Source organism: Cervus elaphus, chromosome 33 (assembly GCF_910594005.1).
Source record: "Cervus elaphus chromosome 33, mCerEla1.1, whole genome shotgun sequence".
NCBI lineage: Eukaryota > Metazoa > Chordata > Mammalia > Artiodactyla > Cervidae > Cervus > Cervus elaphus.
Window position 1 is genome coordinate 68,293,670 of NC_057847.1, and position 20,820 is coordinate 68,314,489.

The window sequence follows — 20,820 nt, forward strand, 5'->3', positions numbered from 1 at the left end:
TGACTCCATGGACTGTAGCCCGCCCGGCTCCTCTGTCCATGGAATTCTCCAGGCAAGAACACTGGAGTGGGTAGCCATTCCCTTCTCCAAGGGATCTTCCCAATCCAGGATTGAACCCAGGTCTCCCACATCTAGGAGGATTCTTTACCATCTAAGCCACCAGGGAAGCTGTATATGCCATATATATATATATATATGTATATATATATGGTAAGAAAGATAATTAAAACATTTGTGTCTAAATCTGCTTCACTCTGGGAGTTTTCTTTAACGAGATTTTGTCTTTAATATATGTCTTTTCAAAAATATAAATATATAACCAGTGATAAAACTAAAGTGCAAAGACAGAATATCATGACACCACAGAATGCCACTATTTCTTTTCCTTTTGATTAATCCAGCATGCAAATATAAAAGCATTTTGATTACTTTTAAGAAGTTCAATGATGTTTTGTTTTTGTTTCTATAATGAAAATATTAACTTAGTCTATAAGTGTTAAAATGTAGGGGACATATGGGGCAAATATTTTTCTTAATGAAATGTCTAATATAAGCTCTTCCAAGTTTTTATGTCCATCTGTGTGCATGACCGTTTAGACTTAAAGTGTGAATGACAATGCTTATTTTACAGTATTATGAGGATAATGGAGATATTTTTAATATTTACATATCTAAATGCTTATTAATCTTCCTGTTATTAAATGTTTTAAAATAATTGTTTATTTTTACTTTCAGGTAACCTTCAAAGCATCAAGACATTCAGTTTCACCAGATTTAAAATATGTTCTTCTGGCGTATGATGTCAAACAGGTAAAGGAATTAACTTCTTTGCAAAAATGTTTTATTTGTGGTGCACTCAAGTAACAGTTCATAGTTTTCCTTGTCATATACTTAACTAGAAATTTGAGCTATTTGGCATATCCAATAGCTACTGGTGATTATTGATACCTAAGATGGCACAAGAGAATGTTGGTGATACTGTCTTTTCTTTCATACCTAGCTAGTAAATTACTGGAGCAATCTGCAAGGTCCTGGCTAGATACAAGGCCATCTCTTTTAGTGGGGAGTGTGGCAAACTCAGCAAATCCAAAAAATGGGGGCTTTTGATATTCTCACATAAGCCTTAATATCTACTTAATTGTCATAAGTATATGTGGATTAGGGAATTCCCTAATAGCTCTTCCCTGAGCTGCAGTGTGTTCTGTTGGAGGGGACTGGTGAAAACATCAATTCAGTTTATGGTCAATGGATTCTTTGGTGGTGTTTGAGCATAACACTGCAGTTGTAGAAAATTCTGAAAGTGGGATAAGGAAAGGGATTAATTCTGAATAAATAAAATGTTCTAATTGCAATTAGCGTTTCATTATCCCATGTCAGCTCTATAGCACAATTAGAGTAATATGCCTGGTTGTGGAGTATCTTGTACTCAGATGTAATTCTCACTGTTAAAAAGCAAAGTAAATGTTGAGAAGGCAGTTCAGCAGATTAGTTTCTTTAGAAAATAAATGACTGGAAATTATTCAAGGAAGTTTTGTGTGGTTTAAGGCAGATAATAAAAATTTATAGACTTAAAGCAGAAAGCTTCATATAATGCATTGAAAGCCTTTGAGCACATGACCTTTTACAGTTCAAAGAACCCTCTCCTTGATGGTTTTAGTCTTTTGAAATATACATGTGCTAAATTTTTAGACAAGTTTATGTTTCTTATTTATAATAATTAATTTACACTACAAAAGGCAAGGAGATTGTAATCAAAGACATTTTTTTCTGTTATAAAATTTGACCCTTTTCCTTCACTTTTGTTCTGTGTTCTCTCTATTCATTGAGATTTTGAAAACCATGTAGGAAAAGCGCTTAAGTTTCAGAAGCAAAAATAATACAATATCCCCAAGTTTTTGAACATATTTATCTAAAGAGTTTTAATTAAAATGACTGCTATATAGCTTTCAGTAACTACCATAATTAAGACATATAGAACTAGCAGAAGGATAAACACACTGATCAATGAAACAGAAAATAGAACTCAAAAATAGACACATCCAAATCTGCCTAACTGATTTTTGACAGAAGTGCAAAAGCAATTCAATGGCGGAAAGATAGTACTTTCAACAAATGGTCCTGAAGCAGCTGGACATCCATGGGCAAATCAAGCAAGCAAAAACCCCATAAATACACTAACTTAATTTTCACATTATGTAAAATCTCGAAATGTATTATGGATTTAAATGTAAAATTGTAATTTATAAAACTTATAGAAAATATATAGCAGAAAATATTTCATATCTATAGCCAGGAAAATTTTCTTAAACTGTATATCAACTGGGTCACACTTAGCTACTCTGGAATGTAATATGCAAAATTAGGTTGACTTTGGATACTGGGGCAAAATATATCAGAATTATGTGAAAATATAATTAACACCAAAAATATACCTATAGATCAATCTTAATAACCCCCTTTTATATTTTTGCTTAATTTCAGAAAGAATGAAAATATATTATTGACATAGCCTTTGGAAGTGAGAGGAAGCTCATTTAATAAGTAAAAAATGATCAAATGAAATTTCATAATCTTCTATACTTCATTCATATATTCTTATTTATTCATCATCTATTAAGTACAAACTCCTGGACTATACATTCTGCAGGGTGTGGTATGTGCACCTATAGGCACACACAAAATTGGAACTTCTCCTTTAAGAAACATACAATCAGTTAGAGGTGATTCCACTCAAACACTTATATCCACATAGAGCCTTGAAGGGTGTGTTATAGGCATGGTGATATTAAACAACAGAAAAAATCCATGCAAGATAATCATGATAGAGAGGAAGCATGGGTTGGGCTCTGAGAGTCAAATAGGTAAGGATGAATAGAAAAACATTCCGGGTGGGCAGACTACATGAGGCTTCTTGGAAGCAACATTAAGTCTTTGAGGTATAGCAGTCAATTCAGACTAGCCCAGAGACTGACAATTTAGTGAGGAAAAGAAAATAAACCTATAAATTTTGTTGAATCCAAATTAAAGACAATTTAATAGAAATCATGGTGTACCCTGAGATGGCAATTTGGGGTCATTGGTTTTAAAGAAATTAAATGCTGTGATTACATGGTGTGTCTGTCAGTGTGTGTGTACACACAGATAATGCCCATTAACAGAAACAGGGAAAAAGTTCATATAAATTCCAACCAACCAAAACACATCCACTCAAATTATTTTGGTGTGTTTTATTCCTTTTATCTCCCTGTATATAAAAAAGTAGAGAAACAGGAATTATCACATATAAAGCATTGTTTTAGGCAGTTTTGAAACTGTTTTTGGGTGTATCCCCCTTTTCTTGAATTAATATTTTATGGGATCCATTTTTATAAAAGGAGTTTATGAATGAAAAGATATAACAAAATTTTAACTGAACTGAAATTCACAATAGTTAACAAAATTAACTATATTAAAATGTACAATTCAGTGATATTTAATACATTCACAGTACTGTTCAAACACTCTCTATTTGATTCCAAAACGATTTAATCATCCCAAAAGAAAATCCTATTCCCATTAATCAGTAATTCCTCATTCTTCCCTACCCTACTCTCTGATAATCACGAATCTGATTTCTGCCTATGAATTCACTTATTTTGGATATTTTACAAGAATAGAATCATGGAGTATATGGCCTTTCATCTTGTTTCTTCCACCTATTTTTTAGGTTTATCTGAATTATAATACATATTAATACTTCATTCCTTTTTATGGTTGAATACTATTTCATTATATGTATGTACCATGTTTGTTTATCCATTCATCCATGGAAGGTTATTTGGCTTTTTTCCCCACCTTTTGACCATTATAAATAGAGGTGCTGTAAACATTTGTGCACAATAAGTTGTTTGATTACTTATTTTTATCTTTAGAGGTAAATATATTGAGGTATAGAATCACTAGGTAATATGATAACTCTGTTTATCTTTTTGAGAAACCACTAAACAATTTTCTAAAATTGCTGCACCATTTTACATTCATACTGGCAACGTGTAAATATACCAGTCTGAATCCTCACCAGTTGCTGTTATTTTCCATTCTTCTTATAATAACTATCCTAATTGGTATCTCATTGAGATTTAGGTGTAAACCTCCCTAATTATACTAATGATGTTAAGTGTATTTTAATATGCTTGTGTGTCTTTTGTGGTTTCTTTTTTGGAGAAATGCCTATTCATGTCTGTTACCTTTTTTTTTTTTTTCTTTCCTATTGTAGTTGAGTTTGAGAGCTATTCAGACATTCCAGATAGCAGATCATCATCAAACATAAGGCTTGCAAATATTTTCTTCTACTTGGTATATTGTCTTTTCACTTTTTTGATAATGTCCTTTGGTGCATACATTTTAAAAATTCTGGTGAAGTATGATTTATCTATTTTTTTTCTCTTATTACACATGCTTTTTGTTACTATATCAAAGAATACATTGCCAAATTCAAGGTCATGAAATTTTAACCTTAGGATTTCTTCTGAGAGTTTTATAGTTTTATTCCTTATATTTAAGTGGCTGATATATTTCAAATAATTGTTTTTTTATTGTTTGAAATAGGGATTCAGATATAAAATATTTTAAGAGTCTTGTTATATATTGAAAAAATGTTTTCCAAATGGTTGTGTGATGTATACTGCTCTTAGGCACTGCATAATCTGTTATATTACCATCTTTAGTAACAAAGAACTTTATCTTAAAGAAAGAGTAATTATTAAGTTCATAGATTATATACAGCCTAACTACTAATTAGATGCATTTACACCCACACATACACACACACATCACACATACCCACACACATCACACATACATACATACCGTCTGTATTAGTTTCATTTTACTATGCAATAAATTACCTGAAACTTAGTGACTTTGGAAAAAAAAAATCTTTTTTCACAGTTTATGTGTATAAGGAACTGGGGATTGGCTTAGGTGGTTGGTTCTTGCTTTAATGATGTTGCAGTCAGGTATCAGCTGGGGCTGCAATCATCTGATGGCTTGACTGAGGCTGGAAGGTATACAGCCAAGGTAGAGCGTGGTTAACTGGTGCTTGCTGATGGCATGAGGCCACAGGTTTCTCCACATGAAACTCGCTTCAGTGCAACTTGAGTGTCCCCATGACGTGGTACTGGGATCGTCCCAGGGTGAGTAGGCAGAAGATAAAGATGGAAATATGTTACTTTCACTTTATTTATTTATTTTTTTGGTCACATGAGTCAGGTCTAATTCAGTGCTGGAGGGACTACCAGATGGTGAGGACTTGGGGAGACCAACTTAGAGGCTGGTTAACATAGTCCCCAAATATTTCATATTCATCCTACATAAAGGAAAGTTACAGGGCTCAAAATAGCCTGGAGTGAAAACTCCCCTCCAGGGCCTCCCTGCCACTGTATGCAACACAAAGAACTCTCTCACCCGAAGAAAAAAAATGGACATTTAGGTTGATTATGCCCAGCTCCCAGCCAGTCCAGCCTCTGGCTGATCTCCAGAATTCCTTGCCCCAGACGTTTAAGAGATAACTACTCCAAACAACCTTGGAGGAGAACAGGCCCCCTTAAGACAGTGGATTTCCACATATATGCCTATGTATACTTACTCTTTTCTTGGGTTAGCACAGCAGCTAACTAATCTGACTGCTTTCCCTTCTCGCCTCATTAAAGGTGATCCGTCCCTGTAAAGTCTCGTTCTTTTCTGAACCTAGCCTTCTCTAACTCCCTTACTCTACACTACACACGAGTATACTCAAGCCCCCAAATTTTATCTGTTACGGTCTAGCATTTTACTCAAGCAAATCCATCTCCCGAGGCATGTTTCTTGTGACTGTAGTCTCTTACATATATTTATATAATCATATATAAAAGTAAGTATACTCAATATATATCCATTTATTTGTACCCATATAAACACTATAAATATACACATATATTTTAGTATGTATTTAAGTAACAATTTAACTATTATTCTCAGGGTTTTTTCTTTAGTTTTATTGTGAATAACATGTTTATTTACTCCATTTTTTTATCTTTTGTAGTCTTAGTATTGTTTAAACTTCCTTGTGTATAATTCAATTATTAATTTTATTACCATTTACTTAAATATATCATCAATTTTTTGGCTTTAATTATTTTTTGACTTGAAGAAATATTGAATTTTGTGATCAAATTTATTTTTCACTTTGTTATCTTGACTTTTTTTTGTAGGCTCAGAGATCTGTTCACCAATATGTTAAATATGTAATTATATTTTTTCTATTTGTATACATTTTGTGTGTAAATATTCATTCTGTTTTACTTGCAACTGTTTATGGTGACAAGTGATCAAAATCCTCTCCTTATAATGATATTAATAATAGAAAGACTTATCTTTCTTATGAGTGAATGTAATCAAAACCAATCTTCCCCAAATGGAAAACTCCACAGAGACATTTTCAATGTATTATGAGAAGACCACCCAACACAATAAACTATCATGAGCGCCACACATGTCTTCAGTTTTCCCATGACAATATGGAAGAAGGGGAAAATACGAATATTTCTCAGTTCAGTTCAGTCATTCAGTCGTGTCTGACTGAGTTGCGACCCCATGGACTACAGCATGCCAGGCTTCCCTGTCCATCACCAACTCCTGGAGCTTACTCAAACTCATGTCCATTGAGTCAGTGAAACCATCCAACCATCTCATCCTCTGTCGTCCCCTTCTCTTCTTGCCTTTAATCTTTCCCAGCATCAGGGTCTTTTCCAGTGAGTCAGTTCTTTGCATCATCTGGCCAAATTGTTGGAGTTTCATCTGCAGCATCAGTCCTTCCAAAGAATATTCAGGGCAGATGTTGTTTAGGATAGACTGGTTGTATATCCTTGCAGTCCAAGGGACTCTTAAGAGTCTTCTCCAGCACCACAGTTCAAAAGCATCAATTCTTTGGCACTCAGCTTTCTTTATAGTCCAACTCTTACATCCATACATGACTACTGGAAAAACCATAGCTCTGACTAGATGGACCTTTGTCGGCAAAGTAATATCTTTGCTTTTTAATTCTTCTCAAAGTTACTCAAATTTACCATCCTGAAAAATTTCCTGGTGTAGAGAAAAACCTCACATGTTGACAATCCTGCATCCAGGATTTTGTGAGAGTCACTGTGTGTACAGGATGCAGCATTGTTATTTTGGAGTCAGGGGGTCCTAAAGGGAAGAGCTAATTTAGATTTCCTTCTCTACGGATGTCCTCAGTTGGGCCCAAATGTCAATAATTGAGTGTAGGCCAAATTTAGAAAGTATGTTCTCAGTCAACTACTGAGTTCCTCTGTGTGTCATGCTTTGAAACACTAGGTTACTGACTTTGAAATGCTTTATTCAGAGCTTAAGTTGGCATCTAAGCTATGAAGAGTATGATTCTTTCTTAGACTTTTTTTCATGTTAACTTGTACTATTTTAACAGACTATAATTATCCATAGTCACAAAGCAACTATGATTAATAATATAGGGTTATGGACATTTTTTTTAAGAATCTGCATCAAGAGTTGCATAGTAAATAAATCATGTAAATTTAAACCAATAATTTTTTAGTCTTTGCAAAGAAGCAAAAATAATATTCATTTTTGTATCAATGTCAATTTTTACTGAACTTGGGATAAATCTTTTCTCTTGAGATGCATGACTGTTAATTAACTCAAATATGATAATATGAATACTAGTTCCACCATTATTGGCTTGGCCAAGAAGTTTGTTTGGGTTTTTCCTAACATCTTATGGAAAAACTCAAACAAACTTTTGAGCCAACCCATTATTTGTCTTCCACAATATCAAAAAGGTAATTTCAACAAAGTAAGAAGTCACTTTTATTTTTCTGACCAGATGAATGTTTCTTATGGTTTGGGCATGTAACATGGTTCCCAGGTCATTATTTTGCACCATAAAATTTGAAAATGTTCTGTTCTCATTGTCTGTAGTAATCTGTAGGCACATCAGGATGAATGCTGTTTGGCTGTAAGAATTTGACAGTGTGGTAGAGGCTTTAAGATATATATTACACCAATTTATCGGAAAAAGAGGTAGATAGTGGGGTAAGAGGAAGATGAGTCTTATTGTAGGGAGGCAGAGCCTGATTTTCTGGAAAGATTGCCCTCTGCACAGGCACATTGGAGTGATCCTATGATCCTTTAGCGTGTAAGGGTGATGGTTATCCCTCTGCCCCTTTCCAAAGGAGAAGTCTGCTGGTGATGGTAGAGCTTAAGCCTCAGTGCCTCTGCTGGAGTGCTTTAGTGATGGCAGGGAATCTTTCAGATTGTTTGATTATTTTCTTTCCCAGACTGCTTGTCACATCTTGCAGGAACTATCTGACCCCTGTAGACATCACAGTTAGTGACCATATTACCTGTAAATAGACTCCAAAGCAAATCAAACTTATAAATCTTTAGGTAATATTCCTGAAATTCTGGAGAAAGGGGCATGAATCAGATAATCTTTGACATATTTTTCTTTTTCTTGAAAAGGAAGATACTAAACTTGCCTAATAAAAGGGAAAATAAAGTTAAAATAAGTCTCATCTCATATATCCAGATTATTAAGTTTATCTGGTGCTATTTTTGGAATGCAGCAGTAGTTGAGATAAATGGTATATTTTCTGTGTTATTAGACCAAAGAAAGAGAACTCACTAAATGCTTTTCTCCTTGGCTCATGGCAATTATTATGAACACTGATTACTCTACAGTAACTCAGCAAGAGCTTTCCTGCCTGGTTTCTCACATCTGTGTCCTTGTCTGAAGGATGGGGTACAGAAGAATGAATAGCCTGGAGAGAAAGACAAATACTGAAAGACAAATAGAGAAAGACAAATGGTATCACTTAAATGTAGAATTTAAATAATGCTACCTTGTGAAAACAGAATACAGTGATATTTACCAGGGAATGGCAGATGGGGGAGCAGAAAAGATGTTATTTTAGGAGATAACTTTACAAGGAGTAGCAAGTAAACCCTAGAGATTATAATGCACATATAGACAGTAATATTGTATGATAATTATCAAACTTGCCAAGAGACTAAAACTTAATTATCCCAAGGACTAAAAAAGAAAGTGTAATTATGTAATGTGATAGAGGTGCTAATTATTGCTACAATGGCAGTCATATTACAATATATAAATTAACATGTACTCATTAGACTTACACAATGATATATGGAATATATTTCAATTAAAAGAAATGGGTGAATAATATGCTTACATCATCTCTTGTTGGAAGGAATGTCATAGCCTTAGCAGGTTTTCTTTCAATCACTCTTCTTCCTTGTTTTTGTCTTGTTTTTTTTTCCTATTTTTTTGGCCATGCCACGCTGCATGCAGGATCCTAGTTGCCCTGACCAAGGACCGGCCCATTCTGTGTGCCGTGAAAGCATGGAGTCTTAACCAACGGGCCATTAAGGAAGTCCCTTTTCTTCCTTTGAATTGATTTCCTACATTCAAGCTAAACTGATCCTAAAAACAAAACAAACAAACAAACAAAACTGATTGCCATTCTCTGTTTAAAATCTTCCTAAGGCTTTTGGGATAAGGAAGTCATAACACAGTCCACAAGGTCCTGCCTGCTATTTCAACCTCATCTTCCACAACCTACTCCCCCCCCACCCCTTGCTCTCAGCACTTCTGGATTTCCTTTAGTTCTTCAAATCACCGTGCTCCCTCCCATCATGGAGCTTTCACTACTCTTCTGCCTGAAACAAGCTCCTGTCCTTTTTCTTCATATTGATAATTTCTACTTATTCTTTAGATGCCCACTCAAGCATGCATGCCTTAAACATACAGGCTGTTCTAGAACTTCTCTGATTTCGTCAGTTCAGTTCAGTCGCTCAGTCATGTCTGACTCTTTGCAACCCCATGGACTGCAGCACGCCAGGCTTCCCTGTCCATCACCAACTCCCAGAGCTTACTCAAACTCAGGTCCATTGAGTCAGTGATGCCATCAAACCATCTTATCCTCTGTCATCCCCTTCTCCTCCCACCTTCAATCTTTCCCAGCATCAGGATCTTTTCAAATGAGTCAGTTCTTTGCATCAGGTGGCCAAAGTATTGGAGTTTCAGCTTCAACATCAGTCCTTCCAATGAATATTCAGGACTGATTTCTGTTAGGATGGACTGGTTAGATCTCCCTGCTGTTCAAGGGACTCTCAAGAGTCTTCTCCAACACCACAGTTCAAAAGCATCAATTCTTTGGTGCTCAGCTTTCTTTATAGTCCAACTCCCACATCCATACATGACTACTGGAAAAACTATAGCTTTGACGAGATGGACCTTTGTTGGCAAAACATGGCTCTGCTTTTTAACATGCTGTCTAGTTTGGTCATAACTTTTCTTCCAAGGAGCAAGTGTCTTTTAATTTCATGGCTGCAGTCACCATCTGCAGTGATTTTGGAGGCCCCCCACACAAATAAAGTCTGTCACTGTTTTCATTGTTTCCCCATCTTTTTGCCATGAAGTGACGGGACCAGATGCCATGATCTTAGTTTTCATGATACTCTTCCTCTCTTTTGTAGAATTTGTCACAATTATAATTGTGTCTAAGGGGTTTCCCAGGTGGCTCAGTGGTAAAAAATCTGCCTTCAATGCAGAAGACTCGGGTTTGACCCCTGGGTCAGGAAGATCCCCTGGAGAAGGAAATGGCAACTCGCTCCAGTGTTCTTGCCTGGGAAATCCCATGGATGGGGAGCCTGGTGGGCTACAGTCTATGGGGTCACAAAGGGTCAGACACGACTGAGTGACTGAGAATCATAATTGTATCTAACACAATACTTGACACACTGTTACTCGAGAAAAAAAAAGAGTGAATAGAAACATAATTTATGAATTAATAAGCCAGAACCTCAGGTAAACTTTTCCTTAAAGTGCTGGGCAAGGGTTTGTTGCACTTCTCTACGCCTTTATGGCTTCTGGTATATACTCACATCTAATATTTCTGTCGTTTCATTGAACATATCCATTATGTGTATGTGCCCTTGACTAAACTATAAGACCCTTAAAGTCAAGAATTTTGCTTCATTCATTTTAATGCCCATAGAGTTTTCCAAAGTGAATGGCACATAGTAAACAGTCAAGTGTTTATGAAACTAAAACCATGATTATCAATCTTGGCTATACATCAGAATCACCTGGAGAGTTTTAAACATTATTGATGGTTAAGTTCTATCCTGCAGAAATCCTGATTTAATTGTCTTGACATAAAGCCCAAACATTGGAATTTTAAAACTCTTCAGGAGATTGTCATGTCAGCCAGGCTTATAAACCACTGAATTTAACTGAACTGGTGTCTTCCACCTATTAAAGAAGACTTTTCAGTTTTCTAACAAAGGAAAGACAAGAAATAAAGATTAAAATACCTGCTTTTTTGTACTGTGCCTACTCGGTGCCAAAATCTGTGCCTATATATCTTCATTCCTTACCATTTCTCTTTACAATAGTTGATATTATTTTATTAATGAAAATACATACAAAAACGAAGGAGATTCCCAAATTTGCATATGACTCAAGATTCATTCTTTTTTTTTTTTTTTTCCAGGAACACTAGTTCTCAATATATAGTCCCATAATAACAGCACCAGAACCTCCTGAGAATTATTAACAGTGCAAATTACTGGGCTCTTCCCAGGCCCACTGAAGCAGAAATTGTGGGTATTAGACCCAAGATCTTGGGGTAACAAGCCCTGTAGGTGATTCTGATAAAGCTCAAGATTCAGGGGGAACTGATTCCTTCAAATTCAAGAGCTCTACTTGGGAAAAGACCTACGTAGCCAGAGCTTAACCATGTATATGGCAGTGATTTAGAGAAACAATCATTTAGGAAAGATAATTTGCCATTTTCTCTTTAGTATTTCTAAATAATGTAATCCTGGATTTAATGTTCAGTTGTTCCTTTCTGATGCTGGCCACTGTTCTGGCATCATTTACTCTTAAAGGTTGATGCTTAATGTTTACTCTGCCATATTATAATTAGGTATGGCTTGGTGGGGAATGTATGGAATTTGGAGGAAAGTAGGTGAGTTTATATTCAAATTGAAAGTGAAAGTGTTAGTCCCTCAGTCACGTCCGACTCTTGTGACCCCATGGACTATAGCCCACCACTCCTTTGTCCATGGAATTCTCCAGGCAAGAATACTGGAACAGGTTGCCATTTCCTTCTCCAGGGGATCTTCCTGACCCAGGGATCAAACCCGGGTCTCCTGCACGGCAGGCAGATTTTTACCTTCTGAGTCACCAGGTAAGTCCGGACTATTCATACTTAAATTTTACGCACATGCAGTGAGGATAGTCTGATGAAGTTTTACAGCTGAGCATATCTCTGTGACTATCACCCAGATCAAGAAGCAAAACATTACTGTGGTCCTTTCCAGTCACCACACACCTCCAGTCACAGTTCAAGCTGTTAACAACCTACATTATTTTAGTTCAATTTTTTAAATATGTATATATATATTTTTCATACAGTGTATACTGTTTTGTGTATGTCTTCTTTTACTCACCAGTAGGTTTGTGCCATATATCCATATTATTCAATAGTAGGATAGTACCTGGTTTATTTTCCCAACTACATAGCATTCCACTGCATACATCACTGTTTATATATTTGGACTATAAAAAATTTGTATCTGAACCATAGATTTTTGGTGTTGGATTATGTCTCTGATCACTCCCTTTACTATTTATTCCCTGCCTCTTTTTTAGCACCTATTTCAGGAGGGGATTTTAGTAGACAAACAAACTTTTGTTGAGTAGTCAAATAGTGCCTCTTTTATGAGAAGTCTGTCAATTTAAACCTGTCAAAATCCTTGTTCCTTAGTCAGTGACATATTTTATGAAGGTGCTAACTAACTTACTTAAATAAGGGTCCCTCTTCCCAGTTGCAGAGCTCACACTCAATCCCATCTTTCTAGCTCCAGAGCTCCTAGTCTTTTGATCATACTGCCACTTTGTGAAAGTTCTTACATATCTCCATAGGTTTATTCTGTAATCTGTCATAATTATCTAGCCATTCATTGGCAATTATATCAACTATATTCTAATTAAGTGATTAAAAGACAAATGGAAATTGTATTGTGTATTAATTATTTGCAATACTCAGGTAGAATTTATTATATTTCTCCAGACTTACTGGTTATGCATTTTATTTTTATATTTCCTTCTTAAAAATCATTTCTCAAAAATAGTCAACTAAATAAATATGGAATGCACTTGGATACCATTAATTTGAAAATATTCCTGAAGAAAAAAATTAGTGTTCCAAAATACAATTCAGTCTAGATTTTATCAAATCTTGATTAAGAATTATCATTTCATATATGACATGTCCCATATCAGACAAAGTTATTTTTTCCTTTATTCCAAGTGATGCTAAATCATAATTTTAACCATTTAAATCAGGTTTTCCTTATATATTATTCCTAGGCAAGTGAAAGTATTAGTCCATTCATTATTTAACAATTGCATTTTAAGCTGTCTCTGAAAAGCCAGTAGTATAATACATGTATAAATATGTATTTAAGTAAAACAATAAATAATGGAAACAAACATTTAAAAACCCTTTAATATAGTTTTCTTACTGTTTGAATTAATCTTGCACATTAAATAGACTAATAAATAGCTAAATTAACTATTTCCTTTAATTGCCAACATCCTTACTATGTCTTATGTTTGGGGTTAGAAACTTTAATTACATTTACTTTCATTCAGGCATAATTAGAACTGTCCTTTATACATAAGAGGAGATAAATCTTCATGAAAATAAGCTCTTTCTAAAAAGCAAAGCAAAACGAAAAAAAGGAACAAATCTTTCCAACCATGTCTAACAGAAGGAACAAATCAGTTACACATGTGCTGCAGAGACTGTTGACGTCTGTCCTCCAAAGTCAATGCTCTGCAGAAGAGCAGTCTTGTATGTCTCTAGAGTTATATGTATTCACTTTAGTTTATGTTTCTACTAGTCTTGTAGACAAGACCTTCTTTATGATAAATATCTATTTTAACTAAGATGTAATTCAGTGTACCATGAATTCAGCACGCACTACTGTCTGAAAAGTAACTCTTCTCTAGACAATTATCTAATTAAATTCTGAGTCTTAATACTTCAGTGCTTTACAATTATAGACACATATTTAAGAAGTTTATGGGAATGTATGATCTGATCATGGAATTATCTAAGCTATTAATACTCATGCACTTGGGGAGCACTAATATTTCAAATAATCCTATTAATAAGAAACACAGGGAAATCACAGCCTAGGAAAGTGACAGTATTCAAATATACAGAACTTGGAATCCCATGTATTTGGACTCTGAGAGCCTCTGCCTTCCAGTGCCCATAGAAAGTACCTTCTTTGTTCCATTGTTGCTGCTGTTACTAAACCAGCCTTTCTAATTAACCTCCTCCTTGCTAAAGAGAGATAATAAGGCATGAAAAAAATATTAACATCAATTTTGGATTTTTTTCCCTTGGTTGAAAAAGAAGAATACTAAGAGCCAAAAAAAGAAAGAAAAGAAAGAAGAAGGAAAGGAAGGAAGGCAGTGAGAGAGGGAAGGAATGATGGAGGTAGGAAGGAAACCTAATTTAAGGAAGATAGCATTTATAAAACCTCATTTATGTAGTAGCTATAAATGTATTTATCAGTGTATCATTATTTCAACCACATAGCATTTATTTGACTTTGATTCTGAAAGTAATGTATAGTATGTCTCTGCTTAGTCATGTCTGACTCTTTGTGACTTTTTAGACTGTAGCCCGCCAGGCTCCTCTGTCCATGGGACTTTCCAGGCAAGGATACTGGAATGGATTTCCATTTCCTCATCCAGGGAATCTTTCCCATCCAGGGATCAAACGCTCTTCTCCTACATCTGCTGCATTGCAGTCATCTTCTTTGCCACTGAGTCATTGGAGAAGCCCAATGTGCAATATAGAGAATCTGAAAATACTGAAATACATGAAGATGATTATCATGCCTGTTCAGTTCAGTTCATTTCAGTCACTCAGTCATGTCCAACTCATTGAGCCCTCATGGACTGCAGCACGCCAGGCTTCCCTGTCCATCACCAACTCCCAGAGTTGACTCAAACTCATGTCCATTGAATCAGTGATGACATCAAACCATCTCATCCTCTGTCATCCCCTTCTCCTCTCGCCTTCAATCTTTCCCAGTATTGGGGTCTTTTCAGTGAGTCAGTTCTTCGCATCAGGTGGCCAGATTATTGGAGTTTCAGCTTCAGCATCAGTCCTTCCAATGAATATTCAGGACTGATTTCTGTTAGGATGGACTGGTTAGATCTCCCTGCTGTTCAAGGGGCTGTCAAGAGTCTTCTCCAACACCACAGTTCAAAAGCATCAATTCTTCTGTGCTCAGCTTTCTTTATAGCCCAACTCTCACATCCATACATGACTACTGGACAAACAATAGCTTTAACTAGACAGACCTTTGTTGGCAATGTAATATCTCTGCTTTTTAAGATGCTGTCTAGGTTGGTCATAACTTTTCTTCCAGGGAGGAAATGTCTCTTCATTTCGTGGCTGCAGTCACCATCTGCAGTGATTTTGGAGCCCCCCAAATTAAAGTCTGTCACTGTTTCCACTGTTTCCCCATCTATTTGCCATGCAATGATGGAACCAGATGCCATGATCTTAGTTTTCTGAATGTTGAATTTTAAGCCAATTTTTCCCTCTCCTCTTTCATTTCATCAAGAGGCTCTTTAGTTCTTCTTCACTTTCTGCCATAAATGTGGTGTCATCTGCATATCTGAGGTTATTGATCTTTCTCCTGGCAATCTTGATTCCAGCTTGTGCTTCATCCAATCCAGCATTTCTCATGATGTACTCTGCATATAAGTTAGATAAGCAGGGTGATGATATACAGCCTTGACGTACTCCTTTCCCTATTTGGAACCAGTCTGTTGTTCCATGTCCAGTTCTAACTGTTGCTTCCTGACCTGCACACAGATTTCTCGGGAGGCAGGTCAGGTTGTCTGGTATTCCCATCTCTTTATGAATATTCCACAGTTTGTTGTGATCCACACAGTCAAATGCTTTGGCATAGTCAATAAAGTAGAAATAGATTTTTTTCTGGAACTCTTGCTTTTTTGATGATCCAGAGGATATTGGCAATTTGATCTTGGGGCCTCTGCCTTTTCTAAAACCAGCTTGAACATCTGGAAGTTCATGGTTCACGTACTGTTGAAGCCTGGCTTGGAGAATTTGGAGCATTACTTTACTAGCATGTGAGATGAGTGAAATTGTGCAGTAGTTTGAGCATTCTTTGGCATTGCCTTTCTTTGGGATTGGAATGAAAACTGACCTTTTCATTGTGACTCATGGCCACTGCTGAGTTTTCCAAATTTGCTGACATATTGAGTTCAGCACTTTCATAGCATCATCTTTTAAGATTTGAAATAGCTCAGCTGAAATTCCATCACCTCCACTAGCTTTGTTCATAGTGATGCTTCCTAAGGCCCACTTCACTTCGTATTCCAGGATGTCTGGCTCTAGGTGAGTTATCCTACCATCTTAATTATCTGTGTCATGAAGATCTCTTTTATATAGTTCTACTGTGTATTCTTGCCACCTCTTCTTAATATCTTCTGCATCTGTTAGGTCCATAACATTTCTGTCCTTTATTGTGCCCATCTTTGCATGAAAATGTCCCTTGGTATCTCTAATTTCCTTAATGAGATCTCTAGTCTTTCCTATTGTGTTGTTTTCCTCTACTGTTTTCTTTGCATTGATCACTGAGGGTGGCTTTCTTTTCTCTCCTTGCTATTCTTTGGAACTCTGAACTGAAATGGGTATATCTTTCCTTTTCTCCTTTGCCTTCTTCTTCTCTTCTTTTCATAGCTATTTGCAAGACTGCCTCAGACAACCGTTTTCCCTATTTGCATTTCTTTTTCTTGGGGATAGTCTTGATCCCTGTCTCATGTACAATATAATGCCTGTATTTACCTCTTTTAGAGAAAACCATTATTAATATATTTGTTCATTTCAAGTCTTTTTGTCATGCATAGATCTTTCTTTCATTTAAACACAATTATTAGAATATCTTGAGAGATACTGTATAGACAAAATATTGTCATACTAAGCATCAAGATTTTGTTCAAATAACCTAAATTGCAATTTACCCCAAACCTTTGTGATATAAAACACTTTTATCTTCATGGATTCTGTGTGTTCTGGAAGGGGTCAGCTATACCGTTTGTTCCCACTTGCCTTCTCATATGTGGTTGCTGTAGGTGCTGGTTGGGGCTGCATCAAGTGCAGAGCTGACTGGGGATAGAGGATCTGCTTCCAAGGTGGCTTACTCTTGTGATTGAAAGTTAATACTGGCTGTTGACTGACAGCCTCAGTACTTTCATATGTGGACCTCTCCATAGGGTTCCTTGCTATCTTCATGACATGGTAGCTGAATGGGATATCCAAGGGAGCAAGGTGGAGTCTGCAGTGCCTTTTTGGATCTGGTCTTGGACCAAAAAAGCCTGCAATACCACTATGTTCTGTTGGCCACACAGGGTCAGTTGTGATTCCAGGTGGAGGGAGAGTATACTAGGGCATGAAAATCAGGTGATGAGAATCATTGTGTGTGACAGATTCTAAGATAAGGAAATTAAATTGCATGAAGGTTTTGGACAGTTTATCATGAAACCAGTGTAGCATTAATGGAGATAACATGATGAATGCTCTTGAAGTCAGGTGGCTTTGAAGCTGCCTAACTACCAAAAGAGTTATGATTAGTTAGTATTATGTGTGAGCACCTCTGTCAATATATCACAGGCCTATATTATTCTTATTGTCCCTTCCTATTCATTATGATTAAGCCAGTTTTAAATAAATAGATAAAAATGGTGATAAATATTTAGAATGAGCGTTGATTTAGGGGACTACAAAATCTAGATTACAGATTCTCTTGATGTGAGAATGCTAGCCCAAGGCAACACAGTTAAATTTATTAACGGTTAGTGTGAATTTAAGCATGCATTTATTTAAAAATCTGGTTCTTAAAATAAAGGATTTGGGATAGTAACTGGTATCCTAAGGTGGGTACTTTTATTGATCTTAGACTCAGTGTGGACTTTGACTTTCACATGAACTTTAAAAACATCTATATATTTTTTGGGATGAATTAGTAAAATTAAACTGCCTAGAACTGTGCTGTCCTATCCTGTAGCCACTGGCTACATGTGCTAAATGAGCACCTGAAATGCAGTTAGCCTAAGCTCAGGAGTGCTGTAAGCATAAAGTATACATTCCAGATTTTGGAGGCTGAGTTTAAAAAAAAAAAGTAAAACATTAATAATATATCATATTCAACATATATAAGATAACATTTTATATAGAAGTTAAATGCAACATATTTGTGATTTGTAAACTTTTTGCTCTTTTTTTGTTATTAATAGAGCTGCAAAAATTAAACTTACTTGTGTAGTACTTGCTTTACATTACTCTTGTTCAGTACTGCACTAGAGGACATGAGGTAAATATTCCAGTATTCTAAGTGCCAGATGTTAACTTGGGATGCTGGGCCCACCTGGAGATCATATGAAAGGGGATAGTCGTAATTCTCAAAGACTTAGAAACTGTTGATATAATGAAGGAATTAGATATGTAGCTATGAGTAGAGAAAACTTGGCAAAATACGGGGAGAATAATATGCATCTTGGGTGTTGAAGGGCTGTCAGAGAGAATAGAAGTTAGATGTATTTCTTATTGTAAAACTGAGGCTGGTAATAACAAATGTCATCAGGAAGGCAGATTTGACTCAGCATAAAGAAGGCCGCTCTAACAGTTCCTTGTTCAGTGATACAGGAGCAGGAGTGGGAGGCAGCAAGCCTACTTTCTTTAGAAATTGTCAAATGGTGGATGGATAACTCTGCATTATAGTCACTATAGAAAGCAATCTTGCACAGATGAACTGTGTTGGAATAGTTACATTTCAAAGTCTTTCATTATTCCAAGAAAAACAACAGCTTTTTCTCTAAAATACATTGTACCATAAACATAGGAAGAAAGAGTTGTGTGATTCTTCCACTGATATGTCAAGTTTGAAATCTTGCAGAATATACAATCCTGGGATTTTATTTCCATAGATGTCAACCAAAAGCAGTAGACATTGCTTTATTTAGCCATATCTATTTTGAAAAAGATGAAACATAGAAAAACTTTTCAGAAAAAAAAAATAACAAAAATCATTCTTACACTTCAAAGTAGAAAATTTCAAGTAAGAAAAAAATATGTACACATGGAAAGAAATTCAGATATAGGGTTTTCTGATTGTACCAAGGGACAGCAATATTATGATTCCTAACTGGGATTTATACTAATTAACTTATAATTGCTTTTATGTTGCCTATTTTAAAAAGAAAAAAACAGTTAAAGATTGTGTGTAAGTAAATTAAGCAGCTGAAAGATAGTGCATGGTATAAGGAGCCTCTTAATTAGTCAAACCAAAAGGACCTAAGCATTTTTGAATAAAGAAGGAGCAGAGAATGAAACTAGAGTAACAAGGCCATGCATTTTTTTTTTAATTTTTAAATTTTTTTAAATTAATTAATTTATTTTTTCAGTGGGTTTTGTCATACATTGACATGAATCAGCCATAGATTTACACGTATTCCCCATCCCGATCCCCCCTCCCACCTCCCTCTCCACCTGATTCCTCTGGGTCTTCCCAGTGCACCAGGCCCGAGCACTTGTCTCATGCATCCCACCTGGGCTGGTGACCTGTTTCACCATAGATAATATACATGCTGTTCTTTTGCAACATCCCACCCTCACCTTCTCCCACAGAGTTCAAAAGTCTGTTCTGTACTTCTGTGTCTCTTTTTCTGTTTTGCGTATAGGGTTGTCGTTACCATCTTTCTAAATTCCATATATATGTGTTAGTATGCTGTAATGTTCTTTATCTTTCTGGCTTACTTCACTCTGTATAATGGGCTCCAGTTTCATCCATCTTATTAGAACTGGTTCAAATGAATTCTTTTTAACGGCTGAGTAATATTCCATGGTGTATATGTACCACAGCTTCCTTATCCATTCATCTGCTGATGGGCATCTAGGTTGCTTCCATGTCCTGGCTATTATAAACAGTGCATGCAGGCCATGAATTTTTAAAGAACTCAGCCAGAAAATGACCAAGACTTACTGTCAACAAATCGAGACTTCATTTTTAAGAGCACTGTTTTGTTTATATATAAAATTTAATTCAGTGTACCTGAAACATAATAAAATGTTGTGTAATCATACTTAATTTTACTTATTTGTACTTAATTATGTTCAATATACATTTTTATACATTTTTCTCCTCTTGTAACTTTGAGATCCTTTAAGCCTCTAACTAGACCTTAATTGGTGTGGCATCCCCAACACCGAGTTCCATGCGGCTGAGCACCATTGTTGTTTGTTTCTTGAACAAGTGGATGACTCCACATGAAGGGGGACAAAGATTCACCTCCCGGGGAAGAGGACCTCGTCCCTGGCTCTTCTGCTTAATACCTTCCAAGGCTCTCTATCAAAATAAGAGATACTTTACAAAGATGATGCAAAGTCAGTGCTATTCATATGAAATTTGATCTTCACAAAAGAGATAAATGAAATAATCAGAGTTCTTCACATCTAATTTTTCATATTGAGCTAGTTTTTTCACCTATAATTTTATATTTGCATTTATGAATAGTAGCTGATTGACAATTATTTAATCATTTTTAAATTTCTGCATATAAAAATGGTTCTGGCTAAAATACCAATGCAAAAACATTAACAGCTTTCAATATAAGGTATCACT

The 20,820-nt window shown here is 35.8% G+C and overlaps 1 protein-coding gene across 2 annotated transcripts in view; it reads left to right on the forward strand.

The window, feature by feature from the left end:
• Nucleotides 1-20,820, forward strand: part of DPP10 (dipeptidyl peptidase like 10) — a 717,819-nt gene that overhangs the window by 380,355 nt on the left and 316,644 nt on the right. For both annotated transcript variants that reach the window (XM_043894623.1, XM_043894622.1), the window contains one exon: nt 736-810. In XM_043894623.1, the coding sequence (XP_043750558.1) occupies nt 736-810 (75 nt within the window). The remainder of the gene's footprint in view (nt 1-735; nt 811-20,820) is intronic.